The sequence below is a fragment of the Adiantum capillus-veneris genome, chromosome 2, assembly GCF_014529385.1.
Source record: "Adiantum capillus-veneris isolate H3 chromosome 2, ASM1452938v2, whole genome shotgun sequence".
Lineage (NCBI taxonomy): Eukaryota > Viridiplantae > Streptophyta > Polypodiopsida > Polypodiales > Pteridaceae > Adiantum > Adiantum capillus-veneris.
In genome coordinates, this window is record NC_140932.1 from 140367263 (window position 1) to 140390446 (window position 23184).

At 43.3% G+C, this 23184-nt stretch overlaps 1 protein-coding gene across 1 annotated transcript in view; it reads left to right on the top strand.

The window, feature by feature from the left end:
* Nucleotides 1–22930, top strand: part of EMB2754 (Vacuolar sorting protein 39) — a 44867-nt gene extending 21937 nt beyond the window's left edge. Inside the window, exons 4-12 of the mRNA XM_086490577.1 lie at nucleotides 18378–18539; nucleotides 18637–18749; nucleotides 19320–19740; nucleotides 20559–20897; nucleotides 21009–21236; nucleotides 21336–21578; nucleotides 21719–22240; nucleotides 22316–22414; nucleotides 22557–22930. Of these exons, the coding sequence (XP_086346703.1) occupies nucleotides 18378–18539; nucleotides 18637–18749; nucleotides 19320–19740; nucleotides 20559–20897; nucleotides 21009–21236; nucleotides 21336–21578; nucleotides 21719–22240; nucleotides 22316–22414; nucleotides 22557–22748 (2319 nt within the window). The 3' untranslated portion in view covers nucleotides 22749–22930. The remainder of the gene's footprint in view (nucleotides 1–18377; nucleotides 18540–18636; nucleotides 18750–19319; nucleotides 19741–20558; nucleotides 20898–21008; nucleotides 21237–21335; nucleotides 21579–21718; nucleotides 22241–22315; nucleotides 22415–22556) is intronic.
* The last annotated feature ends 254 nt before the right edge of the window (nucleotides 22931–23184 follow it).

The following is a 23184-nucleotide window of genomic DNA, read 5'->3' on the forward strand; positions in this document are numbered from 1 at the left end:
TAGGCTGGTCCCCCCCCCCATAAAGAGAATATCTTTATTACTAAGGGAGAATCTTTACAAGCACAGGAACGGGGCATACGCCCGTCCTCTATTCTTTCTTCTGTTCTGTTCTGACTACTGACTGAGAAAGTGTTTCCTTTTTCTTACTGCTTAGGGGATTTCCCCTCTTCTGCGAGACTGGTTGGAAGCTCTCGAAAAGAGAGTCTATCTTCCGAAACAGCTCATCGGAAGCTCTCACAGAGGAGAGTCCATCTTCCGTTATGTGTTGCCTTCATGCTCATTCATTCATGCATCGAACACAAAAGAGAAACAAGCAAAATGCACACGCACATGCTTTGTAATTTTCTGCACATAACCTGAAATTCTCACCTGTGCACACCCCTACGCCGAAACAGAGGTCTTCTTCGCGATGGAATCGCGCCAAACTTGATGTAGACTTAGGATAAGGAGAGAGAAGAGAATTTCTATGGCTGATCTGCTGAAAACAGCCCTAATCGAGGTGATTAGGGGCTGAAAACATAGAATTACAACAGCCGCACTCTGCTAAGAGAGTGTCTACGGCAGCTTCTCGCGATGAAACTTCACCAGAAGGTGTCTATGACTGTGAGATCCCTTGTTCTTGACAATGGGAGCACAAGGCTACCACATATGTCCCAAGGGGCTGCTCTCAAGCTTCAATGGAGGGCTCCACCGCGTAGAGCACGCTCACATTAGGGGGGGTAGGTGCACTGCCAGCCCTGAAAATGGGGGAGGGGGGGCTCCTAAATAGCCATCAGGGAGAGGGGGCGCTAGGAAGAGAGAGAGGGTGAGAGTGAGAGTGAGAGAGAGTTAGTTTGCATTGGTAAGTGTGCCACTTGGCACACTTACTTTAAAAACTTAAAAACCATTCAACTTTTGACTTTAAAAACTTCTAGCTCATTAATTAAAAATGTGCAACTAACTAACAAATGCTACCAATGATTCTTTTATGAGAACACCAAAGGTCTGCCGGCGCAATGCCGCACGGGCACTGCACCGCCTTTACTTGTTCACACTTGTCCGGCCGCTCGCCCGGGCACGAATCGTTAAATTTAATTTCACGAAACTTATCCTAAGGCTTTATTAGCCTTAGGGTCACTGTTCTAAGGACCCCATCTCATTCATGTGCTTGTACTGACGCGCGTATTTTTCCTGAGCCTAAAATCTGAGGCTACTGCTTACCCCTTTCTGAAGACCCAATTTCCCAATCACTAGGGCTTCAGGGTAATTTCTGCTAAGGTCCCTCTGAGGTGTTCTAGCCCGCATTTAGGCTCACCTGAGGCCTTAGAACTGCTAGGTCTATTCTGGTGTGCACACAACTAATTAGATAATTCTTTTCTCGTAAATAAATTAATTATTTACAAAGTCTGACTTAGTTACATCCCTCTTGGTTCTAAACAGTTGACCTCAACTGTAGAACCAAGATGTCAGGGTAGTCCTTGAGATCGGACTCAGTCATCCACTTTGTATCTAAAGGAGTGTAATTCTTGAACTTGACTAAATACTTTCGATGTAGACTCCCCGACTTGAGTTGTCTCTCCGAGTGGTGTATTATCTGTTCAGGTTGAAGGATTTCCTCAGTCTCTTCGACTTCTGGAGGATCTTCTTGTACGGGCGCCACTAGAGGAGGTCCAACATAGGGTCGGAGGAGACTGACATGAAAAGCATTATGGATTCGCCAATTATAAGGTAAATCCAATCTGAAAGTCACATCATTGACTTTATCTGTAATTTTGAAAGGGCCGTAGAATCTATGGGAAAGTTTGACAACTTTCCCTTTGCCGACCCGCTTTTTCAATCTAGCTTTCTCAAACCGAAGCAGGACATATTGTCCTTTTTCAAGATTGAGATTCCTTCTGTGCTTGTCTGCTTTTCTCTTCTGTTGCTCTTGAGTACGAAGAATCGCTTGCTTTACTCGTTGATGGGCAATATCAATATTGCGCACAAATTCATCTGCGGCGAAGATGTTTTCTTTGGTCACCATAATAGGAAGTAAGAGTGGCTTCCCATAAATAATTTCGAAAGGGGCTTTACCAGTTGAGGAATGTATGGTATTATTATACGCAAACTCAACTATTGGTAAGTACTGTTCCCATTCGGATTGTCGTTCCGAAACATAGCACTTGAGGAGATCTAAAACAGTGGCATTAGCGATTTCGCTTTGACCATCTGTTTGAGGATGATAAGCTGATGAAAAATCAAGCTTAGTTCCCAAGTTTTCGAACAATGCCTGCCAAAATAGACTAGTCATGCGGGGATCTCTGTCGCTCACAATAGTCTTTGGCAATCCATGGTGTTTAAAAATCTGAACTAGAAATATTCTAGCCATGTGATCAGCTTTGATCGTCTTCTTTACTGGAAGGAAATGGGCTTGCTTACTGAATCTGTCTACTATAGTCCAGATTGCATCATTTCCATTCTTGGATCGAGGAAGATCCGTAATAAAATCCATGGCAATACTTTCCCATGGCGTGTTAGGCACAGGGAGCGGCTGAAGCTTGCCATAAACTTTATGTCTGTCATATTTTACCTTTTGGCAGACTAAACACTCACGTACATGTTTTTCAATGTCCGCACGGAGTGTTGGCCAAAAGAAATACCTTTCAAGGGCACTAGTGGTGGAAGCAATTCCCCGATGCCCGGCATAAGGAGAATTATGTGCTTCATCCATCACCTTTTGTCGTAAGGGTTGAGCTATGCATATTGCTTGTTGACTATAGAGTGTATTATCCCTGATAGAATAAGGTGGCTTTGAGTGACCAGCTTGAAGATCTGCCCAAATTGTGGCGAAGTCTGGATCTTGAGGATACATCTCGCTGAGAGATTCTAGTTCCTCATGATACATTGTTGTTAGTGCATTGATTTTTGGACGCCTGGAGAGAGCATTTGCATCTGCATTCTTTGTTCCAGAAGTGTGTAAAATCTGAAAATGAAACATTGAAAGAAAGTTGGCCCATCTCATCTGCTTTTCTGATAACTTTCTCTGTGTGAGAAAGTAGCAAAGACTTTGATGATCTCTCTTGATAATAAAATCAGCTCCTAATAGATAGTGTTTCCAAATGGAAAGAGCATGAATTACTGCCATTAGCTCTTTTTCGTATATGGAGGCATGCAACTCTGCATCTTTAAGGCGTCGACTTTCATAGGCTATCGCGTGACCCTCTTGGTTCAAAACTGCTCCTACACAATCTCCAGATGCATCGCAGTATACCTCGAAAGGTTTGCGAAGATCAGGGACTGTGAGAACAGGTCCGTGACTGAGTAGATACTTAAGCTTTTCGAAAGCTTGTTTTTGTCCAAGACCCCCAATGGAATGGAATCCGCTTCTTTGTCAGGTCATGGAGAGGACCTGCTATCGCGGCAAAAGCTCGAATGAAACGCCGATAATAAGAACAGAGGCCGAGGAAACTTCGTACATCATGTACTGTAGTTGGCGTAGGCCATTCTACAACTGCTTGAATCTTATCAGGGTCCATTCTCACCTGGTTGTGAGATACTATATGGCCCAAATAGTTGATTTCTTTTAGAAAGAACTCACTCTTCTTAGCATTCACAAATAATTTGTGTTTGCGTAATTCTTCAAACACTAAGGCGAGATGCTTATAGTGTTTGTCTTCCGTCTCTGAGAAGATTAAGACGTCATCAAAGAAAACGCCTGTAAAGCTTCTGTATGAGTGGAAGATTCTATCCATCATTCTGTTGAATGTAGCTGGTGCATTAGTGAGTCCTAAAGGCATCACTAAAAATTCATACAACCCGAAGGTTGTTCTAAATGAAGTCTTATGCTTATCCTGAGGAGCTATGCGGATTTGATGATAACCGCTCTTCAAGTCTATACGACTAAAGACACTGGCTCCTTGTAACTTATCAAGAATGTCGTCAATCCGAGGGATTGGAAATCGATTCTTGATTGTGATCTTGTTTAGAGATCTATAGTCTATGCACATGCGGAATGTGCCATCCTTTTTCTGTACTAGTAGGACAGGTGAACAATATGGAGAAGTACTAGGCCTTATTAAGCCCTTCTCCAAAAGTTCGTTAACCTGCTTGAGAATTTCCTCTTGCTGCATTAGACTAACTCGATAAGGGGGCTGATTTGGAGGAGAACTTCCTGGGATCAAATCAATTGTATGATCCTCAGGTCGCGAAGGTGGGAGTTCATTTGGAAGTTCATCTGCAAAACAATCTTTATATCTTTCTATTAACTTAAGTCTTTTTTGCTCTAAAGAGGAAGAAAGTTGTGAAACAGACACGTCTCTCTCTCTTGCAAAAATCAAGTACGTTGAAACACACTTTCTCATTTCTTTCTTGATGGCAATGTGATTGGCGATAGGAATACGCCAATCACCTGCATCTGCAAGTACAAGATACTCCTTTCCTTTATGAGCAAAAGATAAGGTTTTCTGAACATAGTCAGGAATGGGATGCATCTTGTAGTGCCAAGGCATTCCCAAGGTAACATCGCATCCTTCAAGTGAAGCTAGTAAGAAAGACTCTTGATCCTTGTAGTCGTCGACCTTTAGATTCAACTTCCCTATGATTGGAGTAGAGTTTGAGTTCTGCCCTTTGAAAGCAGAGTGCGCTTGAATAGAGACTCCGAAACGATTGTTGGGTTGCAAGTTCAGGTCGTCAGCTAGCTTGGTAGAGATGAAGTTGTCTGTGCTACCAGGGTCAAACAAAATAAGAGCCCGCTGGTTGTTGATACTACCCCATGCTTTGAGAAGAGCTCTTTCTTTTCCATCCTTGGTTGTATTTCCCTGTACATCTGGGACTGCATTGGAAGAGGGTGGTTGTGGAGGTTTGGTAGGACAGTCACCCTTCATATGACCAACTTGTCCGCACTTGAAGCATCTTCCTTCACTAATGTATGTTCGCAACTCAGCAGGAGAGAGATATCTCCCTTTCTTGGGCTGATTTGGCTTTGCTTCTGCTTTGGAGGCGGTTCTTTTCTTCTTTTGAGAAGAAGTAGAAGAGGTAGGCTGCTCATGGAGAGCCTTCTGCTTAGCATGGTAAGTGCTTTGCTCCATCTTCCTGGGAGTACCCTTGTCATGTATTCCATCAGCTATGCGGGCTGATTCCATAAGTATCTGCAAGATACCTAGAGGGTAAAGCTTCATAGCCTTTTGCAAGGCTTCATGCAAACCTGCTTTAAACTTGCGCATCTTCTCCGAATCGTCAATCTTCTTGAATGGAGTGACTTTCAAGAGAACGTCCCAAAACCTATCCACATAGCGTGGAACAGTTTCGTTCTCTGACTGTGAAAGTCGATCCCATTCTTTCTTTACCTCTTCCTCATAGTCTGGAGGAAGGAACTGTGCGTAGAACTCCTTCTTGAAAGCGGTCCAATCTTGGGGTTTGCGATCTTCCAAGATAAGGGTTAACCACCAATTGCTGGCGGTGCCTTTCAGGTACAAACTAACATGGCGAAGCTTGGATCTTTCTTTAAAATTCCCTTCAGCAAATGCAACTTCAAATTGGCGGATGAAAGCCAAAGCTTTGTCATTATCACACCGTCCATTGTAGGTGTCGAATTTCACATCTTTATCTCCCGACTTGAATGTTTTCTACCTGTGGTGCTTCTTCTTATGGTGCTCCTTCTTTCTATGCTTAGACTCCTTGGGGACAGGAGTCCTTTCCCTTGAATGTACTTCTTGCTGCGACGGATCGTCGAGAAACATGTCTTCCGGAGAAACTATGTCTTCCAGATCCTTCATGAAAGAGAACTGAGGGGAATCAGGGGGATCCTGCTCTTGAACTTTTGGATTAAACCGCACATGACGTTCTGGAGATTTCTTCTGCCTCTCGTGCATGCGGGAAGTTCCAATCAAAGGATCTTTTCTTGGTTGTGGCGCCTTTGGGTTCTGCGGAATTTCTCCCGACCCCATCGGCATTTTCTCCTTCCCTTTTTCAAGAGTATGGAGAATCTTTTGGACTTCTGGATGGGAGAGAGCTTTCTCCAACTCTTCCACCTGCTGTTGAAGGAGAGAGAACTCTATCTCGCGTCCTCCCATTTCTGCAGTTTGCCAAGAGTCGTCAATCCCTTCAGGAAGAGAGAGAGGACCTTGCTCTGATACCACTGTCACAAAAATACGGAAGCGTAAACTGACGTTTAATTGCACTTCAAATACTCAAGAGAATTAGAGGGAGCGAGAAAACTTGACACTTCATTGGGGACCAGAAGATGGGCTGGTCCCCCCCCCATAAAGAGAATATCTTTATTACTAAGGGAGAATCTTTACAAGCACAGGAACGGGGCATACGCCCGTCCTCTATTCTTTCTTCTGTTCTGTTCTGACTACTGACTGAGAAAGTGTTTCCACTTTCTTACTGCTGAAAACAGCCCTAATCGAGGTGATTAGGGGTTGAAAACATGGAATTACAGCAGTCGCACTCTGCTAAGAGAGCGTCTACGGCAGCTTCTCGCGATGAAACTTCACCAGAAGGTGTCTATGACTGTGAGATCCCTTGTTCTTGACAATGAGAGCACAAGGCTACCACATATGTCGCAAGGGGTTGCTCTCAAGCTTCAATGGAGGGCTCCACCGCGTAGAGCACGCTCACATTAGGGGGGGTAGGTGCACTGCCAGCCCTGAAAATGGGGGAGGGGGGGCTCCTAAATAGCCATCAGGGAGAGGGGGCGCTAGGAAGAGAGAGAGGGTGAGAGTGAGAGTGAGAGAGTTAGTTTGCATTGGTAAGTGTGCCACTTGGCACACTTACTTTAAAAACTTAAAAACCATTCAACTTTTGACTTTAAAAACTTCTAGCTCATTAATTAAAAATGTGCAACTAACTAACAAATGCTACCAATGATTCTTTTATGAGAACACCAAAGGTCTGCCGGCGCAATGCTGCACGGGCACTGCACCGCCTTTACTTGTTCACACTTGTCGGGCCGCTCGCCCGGGCACGAATCGTTAAATTTAATTTCACGAAACTTACCCTAAGGCTTTATTAGCCTTAGGGTCACTGTTCTAAGGACCCCATCTCATTCATGTGCTTGTATTGACGCGCGTATTTTTCCTGAGCCTAAAATCTGAGGCTACTGCTTACCCCTTTCTGAAGACCCGATTTCCCAATCACTAGGGCTTCAGGGTAATTTCTGCTAAGGTCCCTCTGAGGTGTTCTAGCCCGCATTTAGGCTCACCTGAGGCCTTAGAACTGCTAGGTCTATTCTGGTGTGCACACAACTAATTAGATAATTCTTTTCTCGTAAATAAATTAATTATTTACAAAGTCTGACTTAGTTACACTAAATCTCGCCCAGAGACTGACAGTTCTACTGAGGACTCGTCTACAGACAGCTCAGATTCCGATGACGGAAAGTTTTATGCGAACAAGAAGAATTTTTACAAAGCCAACCAGTATGACTTTCTCAAAGATAAAAGCAAGAAAGTCCGAGAGTTTAAGGAAGGTGGCCACTCGATCAAGTTTGATACTTTTCAGGATACTCAGATGCTTCGAAGGCTTTGTCTTTTATACAGCAGTTTGACATCGCTTTCGCGGGAGGACGCTATTCAGAGCACTCCAAGATTCGGAGAGCTGCCTCTTACTCTAAGGGGAATGTTCGTACTTGGTGGTCCACGCTTATATTAAGCAAGACTATGCCAGTTACATGGCTAAAATTCAAGAGGCTTTTTATTTCTTCTTGGTTGACTCAAGAGTTTGAGCGAGATATACGAGCTGCTTGGAACCATCTCCAAATGACCAAGAGCGATACAATGAATTCTTATTGTGAAAGATTCTGGAGCTCTTTTCTACCCGCCTCTTCATTCAAGAAGATCTCGTTCAGAGAACAGATTGAGCGGTTTACCTTGGGTCTACCTACAGAGATCCGAAATCACTGCTTGGAACAGAAGTCAGCTTCTGTTCAGGAGTTGATGAGTCATGCAAAGCGGGGCTTTGTCATTCACTCTGGCAGTCTGACCTACCCCACAGATGAGGCCATGACACAACGAGCCGAACAGACTTCTGGGAATGAAAGTAGAATGAAAAAGAGCAACCCAGAGAAAAAAAAGGATGCATGACCCAAGCTTACTCCTGAGAAGAGAGCTCGCTTCATTAGAGAGGGGAAGTGCTTTGGATGCGGGGAACATGGACATATTTCCGCAAAGTGCCCTGATAAGGCACAGAAAGAACAGAATGATAAAGACGACGACAGGTCTGAGAGTTCGAGAGCAGCTGAGGAATGTGGTAGAAAAGGCAGATAGAAAAGCAGAACTGGTACCACATGGCGTGGGACCTGCACCGAATCAGTACAAACTTTGCCGCTTTCGGGGCAAAGTGAAGGATCAGGAAGCTCTTTTGAAGGAGCCAAGGCCAACTTCTTTTCACTTGGAATTGGCGGCTCGATTTGGAACTACGCCCGACAGACTGACGCCACAGGCGGAGGTAGTTCGACTGGCACCCGGATGGGATGTTGCCATTACACCGAGCATTGGCAAACTTCGTTTGCAATGATAGGGGTGTTCAGGGCACGCGAGTGACGTTCTACTCGGGATCCCTTGGTACCACAAGAACTACGCCGTGGTTGACTACCGGGCCGAGAAAGCGACTTTGATAAATGAAGGGCTTAGAGATTGTACTTGATGAACTTCAGTTTTCTTACTCATTCTTTTGGGAGAACTGAACGATGGATAAAGGTTGAATATGTTTTGACCTGAAGAAAAGAACGCCAAGATTTTTTTTTCTCCACTCTCATGGCGATTTCTTTTGAGAGGGCCTGAAGATCATACCATTGATCTGATATCTGGAAGCACGCCACCGAATCGGCCACCTTATCGTGTGAGCCGAGTACAGAATGAAAAGATTATGAACTCAGTGAAAGACCTCTTGGAAAAGGGTCTTGTCCAGCCTAGTACTTCACCGTATTGCTCTCCAGTGTTGTTGGTTTTGAAGAAAGACGGATCTTGGAGAATGTGCATCGATTATAGCACTCTCAACGAAATCACCATCAAGAACAGATTTCCAATTCCTAGGATCGATGATATACTCGACAGGTTACACGGATCCTCGTGCTTTAGCAGGATTGACTTGAAGAGTGGATATCATCAGATCAGGATAGCGCCAGGAGATGTCTACAAGACAGCTTTTCGGACGACTTTTGGGTTATTTGAGGTTTTTGGTGATGCCTTTTGGCTTAACCAATGCTCCTGCGACATTTAACCGGATGATGGATAGGATTTTTCGAGAGTACAGGCTATTTGTTGGCACTTTCTTTGACGACATTATTGTTTTCTCCAAGAATGAGGCAGAACACAGAGATCATCTGCTTTAAGTCTTTCAGGCATTACGAGATCACACATTAGTGATTAATGCTAAGAAAAGTGAATTTTTCCTACCAGAGATACATTTTTTTTGGGACACATTGTGTCAACAGCAGGAGTGCAAATGAACCCGGCCAAGATAGAGACTATCCGTGATTGGCCCGATTTGAGGAATGTCCATGAAGTTAGAAGCTTCTTGGGACTGTGTTCGTACTACAGGCGGTTCATACGAAAGTTTGCAGAGGTTGCTTCCCCTTTGCATACCTTGACACAGAAAGGAGTACCTTTTTCGTGGGGACCCACAGAGGTGACTGCCTTTCGGACATTGAAAGAGAAATTCACTACAAGACCAGATTTGACTTTGCCGGACTTGCAGAAGTCATTTGAAGTATTTTGTGATGCTTGTGGTCGTAGTCTGGGTATGGTCTTGATGCAAGAAGGCCATGCCATAGCTTACGAGAGCCGTTTGTTCTCTAGGCCGGAGATGACAGCACAGATCTATGGGAAAGAGCTTTTGGTGGTTATCCATGCTCTTACTCAGTGGCGGCATTACCTACTCGGAGCGGATTTTACTGTCTTTACAGACCATCAGAGTTGGCGCTACTTCTTGTCATAGAAGCAGCTTTCGGAAAAGCAGATGCGGTGGACGAACATCTTGTCATAGTTCCACTTCCAGATTGTCCATGTGCAAGGACAGAAGAATGTGGTGGCAGATGCTTTGTCTCGGAAACCGTTGGTTCTGGCTATTTCTGCGATACATCATAGGAGCTTCGAGGATATGGTCGATCAGTATGCCACAGATACAGATTTTGCAGATATTTTCACACGGATACGAGATGGGGAGACAGTAGCTGGATACTCCCTTCGGGAAGGCTACTTGATGAAAAAGACTATGTTGTGCGTTACATAGCCGTTGAGGGAAAAGGTTATGACTGATTGCCACTGTCCACCTTTTACGGGTCACCGCGGCATTGCTACCACCATGAAAGGGGTAGAGAGATACTTCTTTGGGCGGAGACTCAAAAAGGATGTGGAAGAGTTTGTGCGCAGTTGCTCAGTATGCCAGAAGGTCAAGTTTTACAGGCATAAGGCACAGGGATTGGTACAGCCTTTACCCATACCCACCCACCCCTGGGAAAGTATTGCAATGGATTTCATTTTTGATCTCCCGAGAACACAGAATGATCACGATGATTTTCCGATTACATGGCACGTCTGAAACGATTGTCTTCGACAGACCCCAGATTTATGAGTTTGTTTTGGAAGGCAATTTGGGAGAACATTGGCACGCGGTTGCAGTTCTCGTCATCGTTCCACTTGCAGACTGACGGGCAATTTGAGATTGCCAATTAAGTGATTTTAGATTTATTGAAGTCTTGTATCTCGGATCAGAAGACTCAATGGGAAAAGAACTTACCTTTGGTGGAATTTGCCTACAATAACACGATACACTCGTCGACGGGGAAGGCGCCATTTGAGATTGTTGAAGGTGCTGCAAAGGTTTCACCCTTCCTGAGCACGAAAGATAAGATCTTTGAAGCGGATGAATATACGCGAGATCTGGATACGGCTTTTGCCAAGGTTCGCGAGACTTTGCAGAAGTCTCAAGAACGACAGAAAAAGGCAGCGGATCGCCATCGTCGCGACATGAAATTGAAGGAGGATGATTGGGTGCTCTTACGTTTTGAGAAGGCACGCCTACGAAAGAACAAGGGAAAGGAGAGGCTTTTTCCAAAGCTTAGTATGCGATACTACGGCCCTTTCCAGATTACTAAAAAGATAAATGAAGTCTCCTTCCGACTGAAACTGCCAGATACTTGGAGGATTCACAATGCATTTCATGTGAATCTCTTGAAACCTTTTAAAGGTGATGTGCCTGATGATGGGGAGCCTGATGAGCAACCCGAAGTGGAAGAAAACGAGGAGATCCTTGTTCCTAAACAGATTTTGGCACATAAGGATACGAAGAATAAGGGTAAAGTCAGAAGGCGGTTCTTGGTTAAGTTCAAGAATTATCCTGCACTTGATGCGAAGTGGATGGAGGAGGAGGACCTAGCAGATACTCCTCAGATTGTGAAACTTTACCTCGATGCTTTTGGTTTAGCATAGTCTACTCCAAATGGAACCCAGAATTCAGCTTGGCCGAAGATCTGGTGCAGTGGGATGCACAAGAGGGGAGTTACTCCACTCCTTTGTCAACAGATGCCTTGATTTTGATACTAAAGTCACTGATGTCTCTTTGAGCTTCAGAGATACTGAGAGCTGACAGTATTCTGCTGGATGACTTTATGAAATGGAATTCCTGATTATGATACTAATTTGTTCTTGACTTCTTGTGAGTGCAGGAACTGATAGCCGAAATGACTGCAGCATTTTGGTCTGATTGATCTCGAATAGGCATGGTTGCAATAGGGGTTAGTCAATCGGACATCGTTGAGGTCCCGATTGGACCTAGATGTGATTGCTAGCTACATTGCCGATAAATCATGGTCTAAGATCCGAATGAATGTTGAATGTCATGTGATGTCCTGTGATGTGACTCTCGATTTTGTACATGTGCTAGATGTGTGTTCCTAGTACGTAGGTACTAACAGTCAGTGTCTGCTAAGACGGTTTATGGCTTTTGTCGGTTTTGTAGGCGTAATCGCGGTCGATTACAATGCTTTCAAGAGGGGGGTATGTCACAAAGTGATGACGTGGCGGACAACAGAAACCCTAATTTCTGCCAGAAACCCTAAAATTCCTGCAAACCCTAATTTCTGCCAGAAACCCTAATTTCCGGAAATCGCGGAGGCTGATTTTTTTTTTTTTTTTTTTTGTGGAAAATGATGAGCGACGCAAATTTCGCTTTTTCTCTACTTAAATGAGAAAGAGAGAGAGAATGCTTTTGCTTTCATGTTTTGACTCTCTGAGAGAGAGAGAGAGAGCAATTGCTTTTGATTTGAAGCTTTTGGGGCTTTGCTTTTGGGCATCCCTTGTAACCTTTAAATTAGTGGTGACGGCCTCACTTCTCAGAGCATCTGGACGCAGAGTCTGAGAGTGAAACCCTAACCGCTCTCTTGTACTTTGATGATTGATTAATACAAAAAGAAATACCGAAAGGGGCGCCAGTCTTTGGGACCAATATCTCTAGGCACGAAACTCCGCCGGGCCAGTGCAAATCTATTGTGATCTGTGAATTGTTTTGAAGTGGTTATTTGGTGCTGTCGCGGTTGATTCTTGACTTGGAGTCTCCAAGTCTGTTACAGTGTCAACTCTCTCTTGAATTGTGAATTGTTTTTAAGTGAATCTCTGTTGCGCCGTGACAGAATCTAGACTTGGGGTGTGTCACAAAGTGATGACGTGGCGGACAACAGAAACCCTAATTTCTGCCAGAAACCCTAAAATGCTTGCAAACCCTAATTTTTGCCAGAAACCCTAAATTCCGGAAATCGTGGAGGCGGATTTTTTATTTTTTTTTTTGGAAAATGATGAGCGACGCGAATTTTGCTTTTGCTTTTTTTTTTAAATAAAAAAAAGAGAAAAGACTCTCTAAGAGAGAGAGAGAGAACTGATGCTTTTGATTTTAAAAGCTTTTGGGGCTCTGCTTTTGGGCATCCCTTGTAACCTTTAAATTAGTGGTGAGGGCCTCACTTCTCAGGGCATCTGGACGCAGAGTCTGAGAGTGACACCCTAACCGCTCTCTTGTACTTTGATGATTGATTAATACAAAAAGAAATACCGAAAGGGGCGCCAGTCTTTGGGGCCAATATCTCTAGGCACGGAACTCCACCGGGCCAGTGCAAATCTATTGTGATCTGTGAATTGTTTTGAAGTGGTTATTTGGTGCTGTCGCGGTTGATTCTTGACTTGGAGTGTCCAAGTCTGTTACAGGGTGTCCAAGTTTGTTACAATTCTCTTGAATTTTACCCACGTCGTAGGTGCTTCTTTGCGTAACAACAGAGTAGACGACCATGTCACTGCATTTCCTTTCAAGTAAGATGCCGCTCTTCGCAACTTGGAGCGTTCCAAGAACCAACTCGAGAAGACGACTTAAAAATGCTGTATAAACTAAAGGGCTCGATGGGTGTCCTGGTAACTTGAAAACGTGTCAAACTTGACGGCGTGACCCCCTTCCGTGAACTCCTTGGTCTTCTTGCTCATCAGTTCACTGTCAGAAGAGGATGAGCTCTCCTCCTCCAAACTGCTAGATGGCCTCCCATGCCTTCTAGACTTTTCCAAGAATCTACTTTTCTTGCTTTTTCTCCGCTACTTACCTTTTCTCGTCCTCACTGGAACTAGAGGAGGACGAACTGTTGGAACTCTTTGAAGACAACGAAAAATCGACATCATCCTCGAAACGAGTACGCTTCTTGGATTTTCTAGCCAGCTTGAAAGTCAACTTCCAGCCCAAATAACCAAGGAAATCCATTGATTTCCTCTTCGTGCGAGAGTGCTTCAAGCCTTTTATTATTTGGTTCGTCTTCTTTTCAAGAGCTCTATCTAGCTAGCTCTCTTTGCGAGTACAATTTCCGCTTTTCTATACTCGTCTGTCCTTTCAGCTTCTTTTTGATTGGAAAGGAGAGTCTATTGTCTCACGCCATCTCGAGTGAATTTCATGAATCAGAAAATTCTTCAGGTGTTTCGCAAATTTTGGGTCTCTGGAGTACTTGATCAATCTTATCACACACGTGTCAACTTGCAGTTGACGTTTGTACTTCGCTCTAGCAAACTTCCCTGCGGAAGATTTACCCAAATCTTCATTGTTTTCTTTTGTTCCCGCACCAGGTGTCAACTTTTTTTGGCTTCCTCGTTGAGAGGTGTTGTCTCTGCCAGGTTCTCTGCAAGAACCATGTGTTCTCTGCAAGAACCATGTGTGCTGCAGAAGGGATCGGATTCTCTGTAGAAGAAGAATCTTTCTGAGCTCTGATACCAGCAAACCGTCTCTTTTCGTCGTGGAAATTTAGCACCAAAAACTCGCACAAATCACCGATTTGATTCAAGAGCTTGTCGTGGCTCTGATACCATGTCAAAGGTGCAGTGGAAAAGGGTGAATAGGGTGATGAACTTGTCTGCAACCGCGATGAAAACCTCCGCTTTGGACCGGGCAGCCAATGGATCTTGGATCTATCGTGATATATCTCCTCGTACTCAAGCTCCTAACGTGATCCGCCCACCATACGGGCACGGGAACGTGTAGGCAATGTCACACCGTAGGGGGTGTGTACATGCCGGGGAAAGGGAGAGCTAGCAAGAGGGAGAGAGATCGCTGGGATAAAACGCGAGAGAGAGAGAGAGAGAGAGAGAGAGAGAGAGAGAGAGAGAGAGAGAGAGAGAGAGAGAGAGAGAGAGAGAGAGAGAGAGAGAGAGAGAGAGAGAGTGGTTGCGCACACCAAAACGCTAGAGAGAGGGTGTGTGCCCAAAACTGGATCTCTGCACTAAACAACATACCAAAAGTACAAGGGGAGGGTCTACATATATAAGGCAATTGGGATATTGGCCTACTTGCCTCGAAACCCCAACGAAAACTGGCTAAAATGCTAATAAATATGTAAACTCACTTAAAAATGACTTGACACACGTATTTAGTAGCACAACTGCAAAAGACTCGAGACTCTGACCCCGGGAAACCTTAGGAACGGGGGTCCCGCCTCATGCTCCTCACTTCCTAAACTGCTCTTGGGAGATACTAGAGCCACCACCGGAGAGGAATTTGAACTCTAACAAAAGGAAGGTTATTTGATGCGAAAGACCATGTTGTGTGAATTGAGAGACGAGCATCTAGAAGTGGAAGAGACGGAAGAGATTCTCGTTCTAGAGGGGGTCCTAGCTCATAAGAAAAGGAAAGTGAAAAATAAGCTGAGCTGTAGATATTTGGTCAAGTTCAAGAATTTTCCAACTGTTGATGCTGTCACAAGTTGCTGATTTGTCAAGCCACTGAAGACCTAGAGAGGGCTAGGGCTCCCCGAGCCTAACCCTAGCCAAAGTGCAGTTCCTAGCCGAGAGGCCTAAGCCCTAGCAAGAGGAGCAAAAGCAGAAGAAGAAAAAAGTCTTCCCAACTTATGGCACCCCATATGAGGGGGCCTAAACATAAAGTAGACACACACAGACACACACACACACACACTAACTTGCGTCGAAGGATGACACGTGGCTATTGTATGGATCCTCTGCAAAACACGCTGACATGTTGATGCTGCAGTGTATGGATGTCCAGATTTTGCGTTGGATTGTTGACATGGCAATGTATGGATTTCCGTAATTTGCGTTGGCTACTTTTAGCGCCAACTTTTGGGGACCAAACGCTTTTGAACTTCAAGCTTTTCATGTAAACTGCTTTTGATGGCCAAGGGGCCTTTAAATATGAGCCTAGGGCTCACTCTTTGGTGTGGAGATGCAGAGTAGTGTTGTCGACTTTGTACTGAGTTGAAGCAATATAAAGAAATACCGAAAGGGGCGCTACAATTTGGGGCCAATGCTTTCTCGGGGCAGAACTTTGTGTCTTGTATGCAATGTTTCTCTTTCGATGCAATTAGTTTGAAGCGTCTAAAGTTTTGTTCAGTTTGTTCTAATATGTTGGCACGTGGTGCCCTCCCGTTACAGATGCTAAGTGGATGAAGGAGAAGGACTTAGCAAATACTCCTCAGATACTAGAGGTTTATCTTGAGGCTTTTGGTTTAGCTCTGACTATTTCGAAAGTTACCGATGAATCAACAGGTTGAAGCTGGTGCGGTGTGGATTGCACAAGAGGGGAGTCACTCCACTCCTTTGTCATGGGCTACCTCGATGGGAATACAGTCACTAATTTATCTTGAGATTATGGGGATACTGACAGGCTGACAACATTCCGTGGAATGACTTTATGAAAAGATGTACATTTGAAATGGGAATTGCTAAAATGAATACGTTACATGTGCTCTCTCATGTGTTTATTGTTTGAGTACGTGTTGAAAAGATGAAGTAACTGCAGCATTTTGTCTAAGTCACCTGAGGGGTGATGCGAATGTGATAATAACTAGATTTAGTAGACCAAGACATCTGTGAAAAAATCAGCGCGGTCTGGATGTGGTTGCTAAATAAGTTACAATGATCATGATTCTCATTAAAGATCTCGACGCGGATAATGGTGCGAATGTTCAGTGACTGTCATCTTTGTGCAAGTGTTGGATGTGTGTAGTCTAGTACATCTATACTTAGAGTCAGTGTCTATTAAGCTAGTTTTTGTCCTATGTCTGTTTTATAGGCGTAATCAAGGGCGATCACAATTCTTTCAAGAGGGGGGTATGTCACAAACTGAGGACGTGGCATGTCCTAACTTGCAAATATGGCGAGAGGCTTAGAAGGGGTTAGGTTTAAAAACCTAACCTCCCAACTTATCAAAACCCGACCGAGGAGACTAACCCCTTTAAAATAAAGCAAGGACTCCAAATTGTGTAGCAATTGCTGATGTGGCACTTCTGGACAGACATTTACGACAACCTGTTGACATGGCACAGTGTACGAATTTCCGTGCTTTATGGAAGCTATCTGGCCACCAGCTTTTGGGACAGGAGCCTATGGAGCTAGTGCTTTTGGTGGAGCTTTTTGTGTAACCCCTTTTGGCCAGGGGCCTTTATAAGTGTGCCAAAGCGTCTCTGTTGGATATTAGCTTGGGAGCATTGCCGAAGAGAGGACCCTTGGACATTGTACATTTGTGAAGTAATAATAAACAAATATCGGAAGGGGCGTGAGTCTTTGGGGCGAGTGCATCTTGGCTCGTAACTCCACCGTGCCGTGTCAACTCTCTCTCTCTCTCTCTCTCTCCCCCCCCCCTTTACAATTTCAATTCAGTTGCGTGTAGTTTCTCACAGATCTTTGCTTTGGAGTGTCTAAGGCTATTACAAAGAAACAAAAACAAAAGCAAAACACAGACCCGCTCTCTCTCCACATGTTATCCAGTGGCACCCTCATCGGGGCATCCTACTTGATCGAGCCATCCAGCTTGGCTGCTCAAGACGCTTGGGTGTGAGGATCTTCACACATAGACGAGGTCTACATCGAAGGCTACGAAGCATGTTGAGCGACATCCAGCACACCCCCCTAGAAAGCTGACCATGGAGGACATTGAGGCCATACCACAAATACCCATGAGAGAGTTCTTGGGATGATCTCCATCGTATACTTTCTCCATTTTACTCCTCATTAACCCTCATGTGATTGTACCCCTCCCCATATGTTTTGAGATGATGTATTATGTGATGTTGATGATGATGATCATGATCACGATGAGGATGTAGGGTAGGCCTACATTCCTACCCACTTTAGCTACCCTCATTTATTTCTACTTTTATGTTCCCCAGACATTGTACTAGAATCACACATGGATGTAGCCTTTTGGTCTCATAGGTCATTTTGGCCTTTTGAAGACGTTAATATAACATTTTATTTCATTTCATTTCTCTGTACAAACACGCACACACACGAACTGATCCAGGCACACCCATACACATTTACTCTACACACACAAATTTTCTTGCGGTGCAAAGGTATTGAGACCGAGGTGCTTGTTCTGATCTCAATACATACACATAATGTCTGTGCAGTATTTTTTACCTCTCACCCGTACTCACAAGAGTACTGTCCAATTGGAGCCAATTCTTGTGCAGCTCTGGAAGTTGCTATCTTCAAATTACTATCTTTTGCAAGGTGTTATTCATGCCGTATTGTTTGATTTTGAGAGGGCACTTGCATTTTGCATAGGGACAGGCCCAGAAGTTTGTTGAGGCCAAAATGCTCAAGCCAATTATAAGCCGTAGAAAGCTTTAGTCTTATGTTTAGAATTTGTGGTTTTTTTGATTCAGCTAAAGTTAAAGATAGAAAGAAGTTAGAGGTTTTCTATGCATTGTTCATTGTCGAGTCTGGCTATGCTGTTCAGCCTCCTACATTACATTTATGACGACCAGTGTTGTTTTTATCACATTTTGGGTTCTCTGTTGTGTACTTTTGATGATACTATCATGTTGTATTCATACCGTGTTGATGATTAAAAAAGAAGAAAAACTGAAATGGTGTTTGTTTTTTTTGATTGTGTAGCGCATTACTAGCATTACTAACAAGAGCTGTTTGAATTTGGCACAGGTCAGGTATTTACAACCCCCATGCTCCTTGGTTCAAATGATTTCATTGCGAGAAATGCAATTGCTGCCTATGGGTAATCATGTTGTTGTTAGTGGTCCACAAGTCATTGCATCTTCCGACCATGCAGTACATGCATTGTTGTTGGTTCCCTTGGGTGCTCAGGTATTCTTCTCTTGACGTCCCAGTTTCTAATGGTCTTTGTGATATAGGTGGTTCTTCTGTATGATTAATGCTTTTGTGAAAAACGATATAATTGCAGATAGTCCAGCTAACTGCATCAAGGAGTTTCAAGGAGGCTTTGGCTTTATGCAAGTTGCTGCCTCAGGAGGATGCTGCCCTCAGAGCTAACAAGGAAGACGATATTCATAGAAGGTTAGTGGTGTGTGTTCTAACTGATTTGGCATTCAAAGAACTTTCTCTTAGTAGCATTTATCTTTTTGTTTTAGTGGCCAGCACTTTTGATTTGTATAGCCTAGGTTTTGGTTCTTGGTTCATATTTTCTGTTGGAGTTTTGGAACCTTTAATACTTTTGCTATGATCATCACTCTTTTGATGACTGATTCAATCTTAGTAAAGCTTCTAGTTTACTGAAGTGGATTGAATCCATCAGGGTAGTTATGTTAGTTGATTACCATAGCTTATCCACATTCCTTCTTTGACAAAACTTGTGTTGAAGCCAAGCGTTGTTTGATTACTCGTCTTTGCTTTTTCTCTTAATAGCATTACATGTGAATAAACTTAATTCGAGAACATTGGTGTGGCAGTTCGATGTGAGGGTATCTTAATTATATTCATTGTGGGAACTTTTTATTTGGTGTTTATATGATTTTTCAAAATCCCAAGTTTAATTAAGGCTTTGCAGTGAAAACTTGGGGCTTAAATGATAGTTGCTAGTCTTTTTGTTTCTAGTATCCTTTTTTCTAACATGTTGCTGCTTTCCAGGTATGGCCAATTCCTTTTTGAACAGAAGGAATATGCCGATTCTCTGCAACACTTCGCAGCATCCTCAATGAATCTCACAGAAGTCTTGTCATTCTTCCCATTGATAAGCTTACCAAGGTTCTATATTAGCATTGGACGGTCACACTTTTTATCTTCTACTGGGTCTGAAAATCTTGATGAAAGTCCTCAATTATCTGGTGAATGGGAGGATGCAGAGAAAGAAGAAAATAGAAATTCCTTCACAGAGAGGGAAAGGATTTCAGGGATGACTGCTCTTGCGGCTTATCTAACAAGCATAAGGACGTCAATAGTCTCCAAGGCAGAGGCAGAAGACACAGATGCAGCTGTAGCAGCACTGGTTAATCATACAGGCTCCACAGCTGCCGGAGATCTGGAAAAGCATACAAAATTTTCCACAAAGGTTCTTCCCGAACTTTTAATTATATTATAGAATAATGTCTCTTGCCATCCTTGAGTTGTAATTTTTATTCGAAGTGAGGTCTGCAGGGCCACGAATCTTCTCTCCCTTTTTTCTTGCAGTGTTGTGTTAAGCTCAACTCGTATTAACATGCTAAACCTTTTTAATTTCATTAAAAACTTCTATAGTTGTTTGTTTTTGGGTTTCGGGAAGAGGCTGATCCCTTTTATCACACACCCCATAGGGTTTTCTGAAAATCCAAATTACTGGGCTGGAGAACCAACAATGAAGGTACCTCAACCAATATTTCATTGCATGTTGTTCTCTCTTTTAGTTATCTTTCAGGCCCACTATGTTTCCATTATTACTTGCACTGATCAACTTTAAATTTCTTGTCAGTCAAGGCACGTTTGTTAGTGGATAGCCAATTACGGTTTACCTGTTAAGCTCCATATTGTGAGACCCTTGTCGACATGCAGAACTGGGTTTTGTGATCCCTTAATTGCACACAGCCAATATATTAATTTAGCTGAGCATCAGGGAAATGATTTCATGCCATGGGAATATCTTGCACTATAGTAACAATCCCCTCGATTGCCTTTATATTATAAGGCTGGCAGTATTTGTACTAGCCAATTCTCTTCTGTTGATTAGCATTTAAAAGTGGCTAGCTTGGAGACTGAGACTTCTATACTGTCTGTGACAATATCCCATTTGTTTTGCTTGTACTTATACATAATGTTGGTTTAAGTTGGCACATTGCAAGGTTATGAGCATAGAACTTCCTGAATGGGACTGCTTGCTGGATGTGTCTTATACAGTTCAATGAATCAGCACCAGGAACGGAGAAGAAGTATAGCTCAAAAGAGTGGGCAATAATTTTAGATACTGCTCTTGTTCAAGCACAGCTCCTTTCCCAACAGTCTTCGGCAGCCCTGGATTTGCTGACAAAGCCCAATTACTGTGATGTAGAAGCTTGTGAGGCAATCATGACTCAAGGATCTTATTTTAGGGAGCTATTGCAGCTATACGAGTATAACCAACTGCACCGGAAAGTTCTTGGGCTTCTGAACCAGCTGGTGGAAGGAAAGGAATCTTCAGAGGAGCCACAAGTGGCTACTAAACAAGTCGGGCCAGAAGAGATCATCGAGTATCTCAAGGTTTGTTTGATGTTGTAATCAAAAGTTCTTACTTTGCAGCTCTGGTGCTTTGTTCATACATTGCAGCATGGTTAAAACATTAAACACGCATGCTCTGTCATTGTTGAACAGAAATTGGGGGGGCAGGATCCTTTTCTTATACTGGAGTCTTCTGTTTGGCTTTTGAAAACTTGTCCAGAGCAAGCTATGGGTGCTTATACCTCAATGGATCCACCCTTGCCAGCAGATACAGTGAACAAATATTTGAAGGAGAAGTTTCCAGAGCTGCGAGTGCTTTATTTAGAGCATCTGATGAAACATGACAATGAGAAGTTCAAAGCAGACCTTCAAAATGAGCTGGTGAGTTTAAATATCAGCAAATTATTTCCATCTGTGGAAGTGTCTTACTGAAATGTTGATTAGGTTCCCCCCCCTCACTTTGTTCTTCTTTCCTTTAAGGTGACCATATATCTAGCTGAAGTGTTAGAGGAATGCTCCAAGCTGCAAGAAGAGTCATCTTGGGATGAGCACAAGCATATAGAGGTCAGGCAAAAACTTTTGGGTATGCTGAGAAATTGCACAGGATACAGCTCTGAAAACTTATTAAAACATCTCCCAAATGATGGGTTGTATGAGGAAAGAGCAACCTTGCTTGGACGGTTAGGTCAGCATCAGCTTGCTCTTACTTTATATGCACACAAGGTAAGAAGCCCATTGCCTTTAGTCTCTTGTTTTTGTTTCTCCTTGGCTAGTATTATGAAACAATTAGGTTTTGTACATAGAGATTTTGTAATGCAATTTTTTATGTTAATAGGGTTCTTTGCTTTGTGCGCATTTTGTAGCTTCATGATTCTGAATTGGCCCTCAAGTACTGTGATGATGTCTTCGTCGCAAGTACAGCCAATATAAATGGCACAAATTCAAATACAGCAACCAGGAGGCCCTCTGAGAAAGCAGCTGCAAATGTTTACTTGACTCTGCTGCAAGTCTACCTGAAGCCTAATGCAGCAGTTAGGGAGTATGACCGCTCCGTTGCCAGTCTTGACTTCACAAATAAGTTTGCTAGCCAGAGAACCAGCATTGCGCATAGAACGAAGGGACATGTTGCTCGTAAAGTAGCCCAAATTGAGGGTGCCGATGATAACAGGCAAAGCGTCAGCAGTGAAAGTACAGCAGAGAGTGGAAAAAGTGATGGAGAGGATAACTTGCAGTACAACTTGAATATTGGCAACGAAAGAGAGAGATCTGATCGAGAAGGAGAGAAGGTAATGCTTGACGAAGCATTGGATTTGCTAAGTTGTCGTTGGAACCGAATTGACGGTGCACAAGCCCTCACCTTACTTCCAGGGGATACCAAATTGCAGGTAAGCATCACTTTCTGGTGTACAAATCAGATGTTGTTGATTTATTCTTATTTGGGATTTATGCCACCTTTATAGCGGCTATACCCTTTCCTTGAGCCTTTGTTGCGTAAATCTAGCGAGGAGCGCCGAAATTTGTCAGTCATCAAGAATCTCTGTCAGAGTGAGAGCTTACAGGTACTAAGGCTAGAAGTTGGATGTTATCTTAAAAAGCTGGTTTCAAAGTTTTTGGAAGAAAAGTTCTGTGTACTTGCCAAGCACTGCTATTTATTCATTTTATGCCCTAGATACATTGAGCAAGGCCCTCTTTGATTGCTAGGTAAGGAATGAGCTTCAAAAATGCCGGAAGCGCATGGTAAAGATCACAAATGAGAACACATGCTCCATCTGTTCCAAAAAGATTGGAATGAGTGTTTTTGCTGTTTATCCAACCGGAACCATTGTGCATTTTGTGTGCTACAAGGACCAGAAGGGCAACAAAACAATTCCTACATCTGTCAATATGTATTAATGGGAAAAATTCAATTATTTGGCAAGTCCATTTCTTCAGAAAATCACACGAAGTGGTTTTCTGTGGAGAGCATACCCGTACAAGAAAGCGGGCTAGCGATTCAATGTATAGTGCATTTCAGGCTTTGCTTCTGGAGCAGAGTTCTTGTGGGCTTCTTATTATTTCCAAGTTTTGATTTTATATCTTTGTCCCTGTTTTTTATGATAATGCAATGTGTTGATAGTGAATTAGTTTTTTATTAAAAAAATTTGATTCGACAGGTCTTTTTATCTTAAGTCAATTTGAACAAGAGCTCGGCATGTTATAAATAAATTTAAAAAATTGTGTCTCTTTACACGGTTTCAAGGCAGACCCCCATTCATACACTTATTCTTCAACTTCTACATGTTTAACAACGATCATGGTGTGAGATGCTTCATACGAGCTTGGTACATGT